Source organism: Macaca thibetana, chromosome 4, assembly GCF_024542745.1.
Source record: "Macaca thibetana thibetana isolate TM-01 chromosome 4, ASM2454274v1, whole genome shotgun sequence".
NCBI lineage: Eukaryota > Metazoa > Chordata > Mammalia > Primates > Cercopithecidae > Macaca > Macaca thibetana.
Window position 1 is genome coordinate 155,953,578 of NC_065581.1, and position 13,625 is coordinate 155,967,202.

At 37.5% G+C, this 13,625-nt stretch overlaps 2 protein-coding genes across 9 annotated transcripts in view; one reads left to right on the top strand and one right to left on the bottom strand.

The window, feature by feature from the left end:
* Positions 1-13,625, top strand: part of SNX3 (sorting nexin 3) — a 1,122,685-nt gene that overhangs the window by 134,425 nt on the left and 974,635 nt on the right. Inside the window, exon 1 of one of the 8 annotated variants that reach the window (XM_050789170.1) lies at positions 4,934-4,943. The exons of the other annotated variants lie outside the window; for them this stretch is intronic. The gene's annotated coding sequence lies outside the window, so the exon portion shown is untranslated. Of the gene's footprint in view, positions 1-4,933; positions 4,944-13,625 lie in introns of those variants that run through there. 8 annotated transcript variants of the gene reach the window in all.
* The window catches only part of LOC126953627 (putative uncharacterized protein C6orf183), a 44,561-nt gene that overhangs the window by 10,764 nt on the left and 20,172 nt on the right, over positions 1-13,625 (bottom strand). Inside the window, exons 9-10 of the mRNA XM_050789137.1 lie at positions 13,038-13,190; positions 10,448-10,549 (exon numbers count right to left, since the gene is read on the bottom strand). Of these exons, the coding sequence (XP_050645094.1) occupies positions 10,448-10,549; positions 13,038-13,190 (255 nt within the window). The remainder of the gene's footprint in view (positions 1-10,447; positions 10,550-13,037; positions 13,191-13,625) is intronic.

Genomic DNA, 13,625 nt, shown 5'->3' on the forward strand with positions numbered 1-13,625 from the left:
AGGAATCCTGGCTTTTCCATGCAGAGCAGGGCAAGTCAACCTAACAAAAATGCTAATGATGTCTCTACCCAGAGTGCTGCAATAATGCCTACCAGGTAGGAGGACCTGAATAAATGTCCCTTCTTCTCATCTGGAGGTAAATAATTGAATAATAATCCCAGAATTGAATTGCTACTTAAGTGATACATATATACTATATCACTTTAATATCACAAAGAACCTCAAAGATCATTTATTTCGATCTCTATCAAAATCCCAAAGACATTTCTTGCAGATATAGAAAAATTCATCCTACAATTTATATGAAATCTCAAGGGACCCCAAATAGCTAAACAATTTTCCAAAAGAACAAAGTTGAAGAACTTACACTCTCTGAATTCAAAAACTATTACAAAGATATAGTAATCAAAACAGTATGGTACTGGCATAAAGAGAGACATTTAGACCAATGGAATAGAGTAGACAGCCTAGAAATAAACCCTCACATATATGGTTAAGGGTGCCAAGACCACTCAATGGGGAAAGGACAACATCTTCAATATATGGTGTTGGGAAAACTGAATATCCACATGCAAAATAATAAAGTTTTATCCTTACATTATACCACATACAAAAATTACTCAAAATGGATTAAAGATCTAAATGTAAGACCTAAAATTATGAAACTCTTAGAAGGAAACATAGGGGAAATGCTTCATGATATTAAATTTGGCAACCATTTCTTGAATATAACACCAAAAGTCCAAGCAACAAAAGCAAAAATAGACAAATAGGATGACACCAAACTTAACAACTTTAGTGCAGCAAAGGATGCAAATCAATTGAAATGAAGAGTCAACCTACATAACGAGAGAAAAGATTTGCAAATTATATATCCAATATGTGACTAATAGCAAGAATACATAAAGAACTCCAGGCTGGGTGCAATGGTTCACACCTGTAATCCCAGCACTTTGGGAAGCCAAAGCAGGTGGATTGCTTGAGCCCAGGAGTTCAAGACCAGCCTGGGAAACATGGCAAAACCCCATCTCTACAAAAAAATCCAAAAAATTAGCCTGGTATAGTGGTGTGCCCCTGTAATCCCAGCTACTTGAGAGGTTAACATGGGAGGATCGCTTGAGCCCAGGAGGAGGAGGTTGCAGTGAGCCAAGGTCACACCACTGCACTTCATCCTGGGTGACAGAGTGAGACCCTGTCTCAAAAAGAGCTACAACTCAACAAGAAAAAATCAAATAAACTGATTTTAAAATAGGTAGTCAATTACAAAAAAAAAAAAAAGAAAGAAAGAAAGATGAAAGAAAAAATAAGCAAAGGATTTGAATAGATATTTATCTAAAGATGATATACAAATGGCTAAGAAGCATATAAAAGATGCTCAACATCACTAATCATCAGAGAAACTCAAATCAAAACCACAGTAAGATTTCACCTCACACCCATTAGAATGGCTGCTATTAAAAATCATAAAATAACCAGTGTTGGTGAAGATGTGGCAAAATTGGAACCTTTGTGCACTGTTGGTGGGACTGTAAAATGGTGCAAATCTATAGAAAACAGTATGGTGTTTCCTAATAAAATAAAATAAAATAAAATAACCATGTGATCCAGCAATTATACTTCTGGATATATATCCAAAAGAACTGAAAGCAAGATCTTGAAGAGGTATTTGCACATCCATGTTTATAGCAACATCATTGACAATATCCAAAAGGTGGAAGCAACCCAAATCCTCATATCAGATGAATATATTTTTTTAATGTGGTATATACTTAGAAGGGAATGTTATTCAGCCTTAAAAAAAAGGAAGGAAATTCTGACACACACTACAACATGAATGAACCTTGAGGACATTATACTAAGTAAAATAAACCAAAAAGACAACTATTGCATGATTCCACTTATATGAGGTATCCAAAGTAGCCAAACATATAGAAAAAGAAAGTAGAATGGTGGTTGCCAGGAGCTGGGAGGAAGGAAAAATGAGAGTTGTTGTTTGATGGGTATAGAGTTCTAGTTTTGCAAGATGAAAACATCCTGGAGATATATTGTGAAACACTATGAATGTATTCAATGCCACAATTACCATGTTCTTTTGGAGGTGTCATGTTTCCTTGCTTTTTTGCTTCTTGTATTCTTTTTTTTTTTTTTTTTTTGAGATGGAATTTCTGTCTTGTTGCCCAGGCTGAAGTGCAATGGCACGATCTCAGCTCACCCACAACCTCTGCTTCCCAGGTTCAAGCGTTTCTCCTGCCTTAGTCTCCCAAGTAGCTGGGATTACAGGCATGCACCACCTTGCCTGGCTAATTTTGTATTTTTAGTAGAGACACGGTTTCTCTATGTTGGTCAGGCTGGCCTTGAACTCCCAACCTCAGGTGATCCACCTATCTCGGCCTCCCAAAGTGTTGGGATTACAGGTGTGAGCCACCGCGCCCAGACGCTTCTTGTATTCTTACACTGATATCTGTGTATCTGGTGGAATGGGTGCCTCTTCCAATTTTATGGGGTAGCTTTTATAGGGATACATTTTCTGTATCCCTGAATTATATACAGTAAATATTCATTTAATGTCATCAATAGGTTCTTGGAAACCACAACTTTAAGCAAAACAATATAGAGCAGGTCCTCAAATAACATTATTTTATTCAATATCATTTTATTGTAATGTTGATGAGAAAAAAATGCTGATTTTTCTTATACGTTGTTTGGTTTAAAGTTGCAGTTTCCAAGAATCTATCGATGGTGTTCAGTGAGGACATACTGTACTTAAAGATGGTTATGGTAAATTTTATGTTACTTTTTTTTTTTAACCAAAATAAAAGTATCATTTAGTTGCAGGCTCCCCAGGGACCACTGACCAGCCCACCTGGTGCCTACAGCTGCCAGCAAACCCATCTCCTCCAGTGGCAGAGCCACCATGTACTACACCAGTATCCCAGGAACCAACATCCAGCCTGACTGCTGCCTGCAACACCAACCCTGCAACCAGCAGAGATGACATGCCCAGTGTGTGCCCTCCAGAACCTGAGAATTGGCCCTCTTGGTGGCCCTTATCCCAAGCAAAGCCATACCACTACTGCCTTCACAAATATCCAGAGCCTAGGCCGGCAATGTACTTGCAGACACCACTGACACTGAATACAGCCAAAGATATCACACAGAGACTACACTATTGTACCCGTCCAGAACCAAAACTAAAGCATCCTTACGTAACCAACACTATAGGACACATCTACGGGGAAAATGTAGCCCTATAAAAGCTACCCCATAAAATTGGAAGAGGCACCCATTCCACTGATATGCAGATATCAGTATAATAATACAAGAAACAAAAAAGCAAGGAAACATGATCCCTCCAAAGGAAAATGGTAATTATCTAGCAACAGACCCCAAAGAAAAGGCAATCTATAAAATGCCTGGATAGGAATTCAAAATAATGATTTTAAGAAAACTCAGTGAGATACAAGAGAAAACAGACAGACAACTCAATAAAATCAGAAAAATAATTCATGATCTAAATGAAAAATCTGGCCAGGCATGGTGGCTTTTACCTGTAATCCCAGCACTTTGGGAGGCTGAGGTGGAAGGATTGCTTGAGCCAGGTGTTCAAGACCAGCCTGGGCAACATAGCGAGATCTTGTCTCTACTAAAAATTTTTAAAAATTAGCTAGGTGTGGTAGTGCATGCCTGTAGTCCTAGCTACTTGGGAGCTGAGGTGGGAGGATCATTTGAGCCCAGAAGTTCAAGGCTGTAGTAAGAGTTCTAATTGTGTCACTACACTCTAGCTTAAGTGACAAAGCAAGACTCTGTCTCAAAAACAAACAACTAATAAATAAATAAATAAGATATTCAATAGAGATCAATATAAAAAAGACCCAAATGGAAATCTTGGAGTTAAAGAATTCAGTGAATAACATAAGAAATACAACTGAGAAATTCAACAATAGACTAGATCAAGCAGAAGAAAAGTTTTCTGAACTGGAAGGTCTTTTGAAATAATCCAGCCAACCAAAAAAGAAAAAATGAAGAAAGCTTAAAGGATTTATATAACACCATTAAGTAAACAAATATTCATTTTATGGGAATTCCAGAAGGAGAAGAGCAGGAACAAGGCATAGGAAATCGATATAATAAAATAATCGCTGAAATCTTCCCAAGTCTTAGGAGAAATATGTATATTCACATCTAGTAAGCTCAAAGGTTCCCAAATTCAACCCAAAAAGCCCTCTCTGAGGCACATTATACTTAAACTGTCAAAAGTCAAAGACAAAGGAGAAAATTCTAAAAACAGCAAGAGAAAAGTGTCAAGTTACATATCATGGAATCTCTGTCAGACTAACAGAGATTTCTCAGCAAAACCTTATGGGCCAGAAGAGAATAGGATGATATATTTAAAGTGCTAAAAGAATAGAAAAACTGCCAGTCAAGAGTACTATTCCTAGCAAAGTTAACCTTCAGAAATGAAGGCAAAATAAAGTTTTTCCCAGACAAGGAGAAAATGGGGAATTTATCACCACTAGACTGGCTTAACAAGAAATATAGAAGTCCTGCATCTGGAAGTGAAAGGACAATAACTACCCTCATGAAAACAGACAAAAGTATAAAAACCACTGATAGAGCAGATACACATAAGAAAGAGAAAGAAATCAAATCTTTTTGCTACAGAAAACCACCAAACTGAAAATATAAACAAAAAGAAAGAAGAAAGGAACAAAGACTATATGAAACAACCAGGAAACAACGAACAAAATGACAGGAGTAAGCCTTCACCTATCAAAAATAACCTTGAATGTAAACAGTTTAAATTCCCTAATTAAAAGACATAGACTATCTGAATTGATTTTTTTAAATGATCCAACTATATGCTGCCTACAAGAAACTCACTTCATCTGTAAAGATATATAAACTAAAAAAAAAAAAAAAAAAAAAAAAAAAAAAAAGGGGGGATGGAAAAAAATATTCCATGCAAATGGAAGCCAAATGTGAGCAGGTGTAGCTATACTTACATCAGATAAAATAGATTTTAAGTCAAAAACAGTAAAAAGAGATAAAGGTCATTACATAATGATAAAGGGATCAATGAAAAGCTAGAGTATATAGTAATTATAAATATGTATACACCCAACGCCAGAGCACCCAGATATTTAAGCAAATATTATTGGATCTAAAGAGAGAGATAGACTCCAATACCATAATAGTTGATGCCTTCAACACCCCACACTCAGCATCGGAGAGATCATTTAGATGGAAATTCAACAAAGAAATACCAATCTTAAATTGCACTACAAACAAATGGACCTAATAGATATTTACAGAACATTTTAACCAACAGTCACAAAATACACATTATTCTCATCTGCACCTGGAACATTCTCTAGGATAGACCATATGTTAGGCCACGAAACAAGACTCAAAAAATTTTTAAAAATCAAAACTATATTAAGTATCTTTTCAGACCTCAATGGGATAAAACTAGAAATCAATAACAAGGGAAACTTTGGGAATGGCATAAACTCACGGAAATTAAACAACATACTCCTGAATGACCAATGGGTCAATAAAGAAATTAAAAAGCAAATTTTTAAAAATTTATTGAAACTAATGAAAATAGAAACACAACATGCTGGCCAGGTGTGGTGGCTCACACCTGTGATCTCAGCTCTTTGGGAGGCCGAGGCCAGTGGATCACCTGAGGTCAGGAGTTCAAGACCAGCCTGGCCAACATGCTGAAACCTCGTCTCTACTAAAAATAAAAATTTAGCCGGGCGTGGAGGCAGGCACCTGTAACCCCAGTAACTCAGGAGGCTGAGGCAGGAGAATTGCTTGAATCTGGGAGGTGGAGATTGCAGTGAGCCAGGATCATGCCACTGCCCTCCAGCCTGGGCGACAGAGTGAGGCTCTGTCTGAAAAAAAGAAAAGAAAAGAAAAGAAACATAACATACCAAAACCTATAGGATACAGCAAAAGCAGTATAAGAGGGAAGTTTATAGCAATAAACACCTACGCCAAAAAGTAGTAAATTTTGAAATTAACAACCTACTGATGCAACTCAAGGAACTAAAGAAGCAAGAACAAACCAAATCCAATATAACTAGAAGGGAATACATAATAAAAATCAGGGCAGAAATAAATTAAAAACTAAAAACAATACAAAAGATCAATGAAACAAAAAGCTGACTTTTTAAAAAGATAAAATTGAAAAACCATTAGCTAGACTACCTAACAAACAAAGATCTGAATAAATCAAATTAAAAATGAAAGAGAAGACATTAAAACTGATACCACAGAAATACAAGAATCAGGCTGGGTGCGGTGGCTCACACCTGTAATCCCAGCACTTTGGGAGGCTGAGGCTGGTGGATCAACTGAGGTCGAGAATTCGAGGGCAGCCGGACCAACATGGAGAAACTCCATCTCCACTAAAAATAGAAAATTAGCTGGGCACAGTGGCGGGTGCCTGTAATCCCAGCTACTTGGGAGGCTGAGGCAGGAGAATCACTTGAACCCGGGAGGCAGAGGTTGTGGAGAACCGAGATTGTGCCATTGCACTCCAACCTGGGCAACAAGAGGGAAACTCTGTCTCACAAACAAAAACAAAAACAAAAACAAGGACTATTAAAGACTATTATAAACAACTCTATGCCAACAAATTGGAAAACCTAGAGGAAATGGGTAAACTCCTGGACACATGCAACCTATCAAGATTGAACCAGGAAGAAGGAGAAAACCTCAATAGACCAATAACAAGGAACACAACTGCATCAGTAACAAAAAGTCTCTCAACAAAGAGAAACCAAGAACTGGATGACTTCATCGCCAAATCTACCAAACTTTTACAGAATTGATGTGGATTCTTCTCATACTATTCCAAAAACATGAAAAGGAGGGAATTCTTCCAAATTCATTCTACAAGGCCAATATTACCCTAATAAAAAACCCAGACAAGGACAGAACAAAAAAAAAAAAAAAAAAAAGAAAACTACAGGCTAATATTCCTGATGAACATTGATGCAAAAATCTTCAACAAAACAGTACTAAAACAAATCCAACAGCACACCAAAAAGATTAATACACCATGATCAAGTGAGATTTATCCCAGCAATCCAAGGATGATTCAACATACATAAATCAATAAACATGACACATCACACAAAGAGAATGAAAAACAAAAATACATGATCATTTCAATAGGCACAGAAAAAGCATTTGATAAAATTCAACATCCCTTCATGATAAAAACTCTCAACAAATTAGGCATAGAATAAATTTACCTCAGCACTATAAAGTCTACATATGACAAACCTACAGCTAACATGAGGAAAAGTTGAAAGCTTTTCCTCTAATAGTTGGAATGATATAAAGGTGTCTACTTTCCCCACTACAATTTGACACTGTACTAGAAGTCCTAGCCAGAGCAACTAGGCAAAATTAAAAACAAAGGGCATTCAAATTGGAAAAAAAGGAAGTCAAATTGTCTTTTTGAAGACAATATGATCTTATCTGTGGAAAAACCTAAAGACTCTGCCAAAAACTCTTAGAACTGACAGACAAATTCAGTAAAATTTCAGGATACGAAATCAACATACAAAAATTATTAGCATTTCTATACACCAATAACAAACTAGCTGAAAAAGAAACCAAGAAAGCAATTACATTTTCAATAGCTATAAAAAATATTATGTAGGAATAAAACTAACCAAGAAGGTGAAAGATCTCCACAATAAAACTATGAAGTACCAATGAAAGAAATGGAAGAAGACACAAAAAAATGGAAAGAAATATCATGTTCATGGATTGAAAAGATTAATATAGTTAAAAATGACCATACCCAAATTGATCCACAGATTCAAAGCAATCCCTATCAAAACACCACTGACGTTCTTCACAGAAATAGAAAAAATAATCCTAAAATGTGTGTGGAACCACAAAAGACCCAAACAAACAAAGTAATCCTGACTAAAAAGGACAAAGCTGGTGGCATCACATTATCTGACTTCAAAATACACTGTAAATATACTGTAACTAAAGCAGCATGGTACTGGCATAAAAATAGGTACATGGATCAATGAAACAGAATAGAGAACCCAGAAATAAATCCACATATTTACAGCCAACCAATTTTTAACAAAGGCACCAAAAACAAACATTGGGGAAAGAACAGTCTCTTCAATAAATGGTGCTGGATAAACTGGATATCTGGATGTGCAGAAAAATGAAACAAGACCCTTATCTCTCACCGTATACAAAATTCAACTCAAAATGGACTAAAGATTTAAATATAAGACTCTGAACTATAAAACTATTAGAAGAAACTAAAAGGAGAAATACTTCAGGACATTGGTCTGGGGAAAGATTTTAAGGATATAATCTCCAAAGCACAGACAACAAAAGCAAAAATAGACAAGTGGGATTATATCAGACTAAATACACAAACACACACACACACACACACACACACACAAATAATCTGATTTAAAAATGGGAAAATGATCCTGAATGGATATTTCTCAAAAGAAAGCATTCAAATGACCAAGAAGTATATGAAAAAATGCTCAACATTACTAATCATCAAATGCAAATCAAACACCACAGTATGATATAATCTCATTCCAGTTAGAATGGCTATTAACAAAAAGACAAAAAAAAAAAAAATCAAATGCTGGCAAAGATGCAGAGAAAAGACAACTCTTATACACTGTTGGACTTATAAATTACTATAGCCATTATTGAAAAAAGTATGGAGGTCCCCCTAAAACCTATAACTAGAACTACAACATGATCCAGCAATCTCACTATGGGGTATAAATTTTTAAAAAAGGAAATCAGTATGTTGAACAGATATCTGTACTCCCATGTTTATTGCAGCCCTATTCACAATAACCAAGATAAAAGTATCCATTAACAGATGAATGGATAAAGAAAATGTGTTATATATACCCAATGGAATACTATTTGACCATAAAAAGAATGAGATCTTGTCATTTGCAACAACACTGATGAGCTTGGAGGACTTTATGTTAAGTGAAATAAGCCAGGCACTGAAAGGTAAATACATGTTCTTACTCATCTTCTCCACATGTTCTTACTCATTTTCAGAAGCTAAAAAAGTTGATCTCATAGAAGTAGAAAGTAGAATAGCGATTATTAAGGCTCGGGGGTGGGGGGGGTGTGGGATAGGGAGAGATTGTTTAAAGGATACAAAATTATCAGTAGACAGGGAAAATAAGTTATTGTGTTCCATAGCACTGTAAGGTGACTATAGTTAACAATAATTTATTGCATATTTTCAAATAGCTAGAAAAGGGGATTTTGAATGTTCCCAGGGCAAATAAATAATAGATGTTTGAGAAGATGGATATACTAGTTACCTTGACTTGATAATTATACATTGTATGTATCAAAATATCACTCTGTACCCCATAATTATGTACAATTTTTGTCAATTAAAATATTTTAAAAGATAATTTAGTTTAATATTTTGTTTCACAAATAAAGAAGCTAAGGCTAAAGGAGGTTACATGACTAGACAAATACCGCGCAGAGAGTTGGTGTTAAAACTGGACTAAAATCCAGTTTTTTGGGTTTTGCTTTTGTTGTTGTTGTTGTTGTTGTTTGTTGTTGTTGTTGTTGTTTAAGACAGAGTCCCATGCTCTCACCCAGGCTGGAGTACAGTGATGCAATCATAGCTCATTGCAACCTTGACCTCCTGAGCTCAAGCAATCCTCCACCTCAGCCTCCCGAGTAGCTGGGACTACAGGTGTATTTCACCACTTCTGGCTAATTTTTTAAAAAAAGAATTTGTAGAGACAGAGTCTCTTTTTGTTGCCTACGCTGGTCTTGAACTCCTGGGCTCAAACAATCCTCCTGCCTTTGCCTCCCAAAGTGCTGGGATTACAGACATGAGTCACTGTGCCTGGCCCTAAAGTCCAGCTTTTTGACAATTTTTTATTCTTTACTGAAAGCTAACAAGGTTTTGAAAGTGTGGCAATTAGATTAGAAAGTTTCAAATAAGGCCAGGTGCAGTGGCTCACACCTGTAATCCTACCATTTTGGGAGGCCAAGGTGGGCGGATCACTTGAGGTCAGGAGTTCGAGACCAGCCTAGCCAATATGGTGAAACCCCTGACTCTACTAAAAATACAAAAATTAGCTGGGCATGGTGGTGCACACCTATAATCCCAGCTGCTAGGGAGGCTGAGGCAGGAGAATTGCTTGAACCCGGGAGGCAGAGGTTGCAGTGAGCTGAGATCGTGCTACTGCACTCCAGCCTGGGTGACAGAGCAAGACTCTGTCTCAAAAAAAAAAAAAGAAGAAAAGAAAAGAGAAAGTTTCAAATAAAGCTGTTGTAGTGAATCCATGCCAACATTTTTAAAAAGGGAAAGAAAATTCCATATTTTGTGAATGATTTTAGCAAAAATCTTATCTACAAGGAAACGTAGTTATTTTCTCACCTTCAAAAATTTTGCTTGGAGTTGCAATAATGCATCTGTTCTTCTCCGTTCTTTCAATTTAGTCAAAAGCTTCCTTTGCCACGGATCACATTTTGGCTTGATCTAGTGGACAAACACGTTCACACAAAGTTACAACATAACAGAATGATTCTCAATAAAAGTTGCAGGCAAAGAGATTCAAGGACCTTCTGAAATGGTATCTGGCTTTGGTGCTAGGTTGGCTAGGACAAGTGAGCTTTTGGAAAGGGTCTTCATGGGTTCACAGATCCATTGAAGGAGACAGCAGCACCAGTTCCTGTTGGTGCCTGGCCTATAAGATGCAGTAGATCCATCTGGAATGACACCATAACATCCACAAGCAGCAGGAACCCTAAATCCATCAGAGTTGGTCATTGCACTTTATTTACAGGGCAAAAGAAGTTCACCCACAGACTCCTTGTGACTCCACATTTAAAACATCTTTCATATTAATAAACTGTATTTCAAAAGTAAGTTCTGTTGCTGTAAATACCATTAACACTCAAATTTATATCTCAGCCCTAAACTCCAGCCTATTATATCCAACTACTCCTTTGATATCTATTCTTGGATATCAAGCGTAACCATCTAAAACAGAAAGTCCAGCTTCCCTTACATGGACTACCTTGTTCCTCAAGCACTAAATGGACTTAGGAGCAATCTTTGATTTCTCTCAGTCTATCTTTATTTACTCCTATGGTCTGAATGTGTTCTTCTAAAATTTAAATGATGAAACCTAACGCCCAAGGTGATGGCATTAGTAATAGAATTTGGGGATGCGATTAGATCATGATGGTAGAGCTCTCATGAACAGTATTCATGCCCTTACAAAAGAGGCCTGAGGGACTTTGGCTTTTTTCTTCCACCGTGTGAGGATATGGGGAGAAGTCAGAAGTCTATAGCTTGGAAGAGGACCTTCCAGAACTTGACCATGCTGGCCCCCTGATCTTGGACTTCCCAGTCTCCAGAACTGTGAGAAATATATTTCTGTTCTTTATAAGCTACCCAGTTAATGGTATTTTGTTAAAGCAGCCTGAATAGACTAAAACAATCATACAAGATTTATTTTATTTTATTTTATTTTTTGAGATGGAGTCTCACTCTGTCGCTAGGCTGGAGTGCAGTGGCACAATCTCGGCTCACCGCAACCTCCACCTCCCGGGTTCAAGTGATTCTCCTGCCTCAGCCTCCTGAGTAGCTGGGACTATAGGCACGTACCACCACACCCAGCTAGTTTTTGTATTTTTTTTTTTTAATAGAGAGGAGGTTTTACCATGTTGGCCAGGATGGTCTCAATCTCTTGACCTCATGATCCGCCCACCTTGGCCTCCCAAAGTGCTGGGATTACAGGCATGAGCCACCGTACCTGGCCCAGATTTTTCTTTTCTTCATAATACAATCAATCCTTGTTGTTTGTGGATTCCACATTTGTGATTTTGCCTACTATCTAACATTTTTTGTGACCCAAAACTCAATACTAGTGGAGCTTTCATAGCCACTCATAGGCGTGTGCAGGGTAGTGAAAATTTGCGTCACCCTATGCGCATATTCTCAACTCAATTTGAACAAGGCAACACTCTGTCTTCTTGTTTCTGCTTGCATATTACTAACAAGGATCCTTTTCGTGGTCTGTTTAGTGCCACATTCTTCACATTTTTGTGCTTTTTGGTGGTCATTTTACTGTTGAAAATGGTCTCCATGGGTAGTGCCAAAGTAATGTCTAATGTTTCTAAGCATAAGAAGGCTGTGTGATGTGCCTTTCGGAAAAACTACATGTGTTAGATAAGCTTCATTCAGGCATGAATTATAGTGCTGTTAGTCATGAGTTCAATGTTAATGAATCAACAATATATTTTAAATAAGATGTCATTAAACAGAAACACACGTAAAACAGTTATGTATTGATGAGTGTTCCGATGAGAGGTTCACAGGAACTAACTCTATTTCCCCTAGAGGTAACGATTCAATGTTTGCTAACTCAGTGTTCATGGTGACTTTCCAGAGCAAAACTACCTTGAATAACAGGAACTGACCATAGTTAGCACTACCTAAAATCATCTTATTTAGTTTGCTTACTTGCATATTGTTTGTGAATTGTGTATCTCCAGCATGAAGGGCCATACCTGATATACAATATGTACCAAATAAATAGTTTTTGACTCAACGATTGGATTTACACAAGTCAATCACACCCTTGGATAATAAGCTTAGCTCTTGCCAAGTATCTGAGATCATTAGTAATAAGCAGGGAGTTTGGGCCCATCAGAGTGGGGTACAGGCATCTGGAAAGCCTTCAGGGAAGGCAGATCAGCATAGCAAACTTCGACACAGAGCCAAGGCAGGCAAAGAGCTGGAAGAGTGTGGCACACAAGGCCAGGTTCTCCGAGTTGCCTCAACTGAGGACACGGAAGCGTCTCCCCTAGTCAAAGAGGACAGTTTGCTGAGGGCACTAAGGAGAGAGGACAACAAGGACAACATAAACCTGGTGCTGCCAGGTTGCCTAGCCTGCTTAGATGACACTGTGACACTGCTGACATCACTGATAGATGACTATCACCACAAGTCTCCTTACCTTTATGAAGGAAATCCAGTTGGCTCTCTTTTTCAGGGTCATTCTGGGCCCTGCCAAACCCAAATTATCTGCTTTAGCTATTCCAGCTTCATAGTCTGGAAACGTTTGCAATCTCTGTTGCTCCATGAAGATGCTTTGAAATTTTTGGGAAACCTAAACAGGATGAAGTGAGAAGTGGAACCCAGAAAAAAAAAGTCTCAGAGAGTGGGCAATTTCAAAAACAGCTACTGATTGTCTTTGAAATAGCCTTGGAATCCAACTAATTTATAAAACACGACTCTGTGACAGTGACAAGACCTTAAATGGGCATACCTGTGTGGCGCATGTTCTCAGTCAGCTCATTACCATAATTGTGTGTATTACCTGTTCTGAATGTCTGCTCCAGCGACTGGAAATATATTAATGTATTTATTTATATATATTTTGAACTGGAACCTAAATATAAGTGAGAAGTAAATTGTCTACCTTTGGAAATGCATTCACTTTTTCCGACAACCCAATAAACTATTATAGACTATCTAAGGATTAAATAAATCCTGCTCTCAGAGGCCTGACAAGGATGTGGCTAGAGAGGAGTCCAGATGCTAG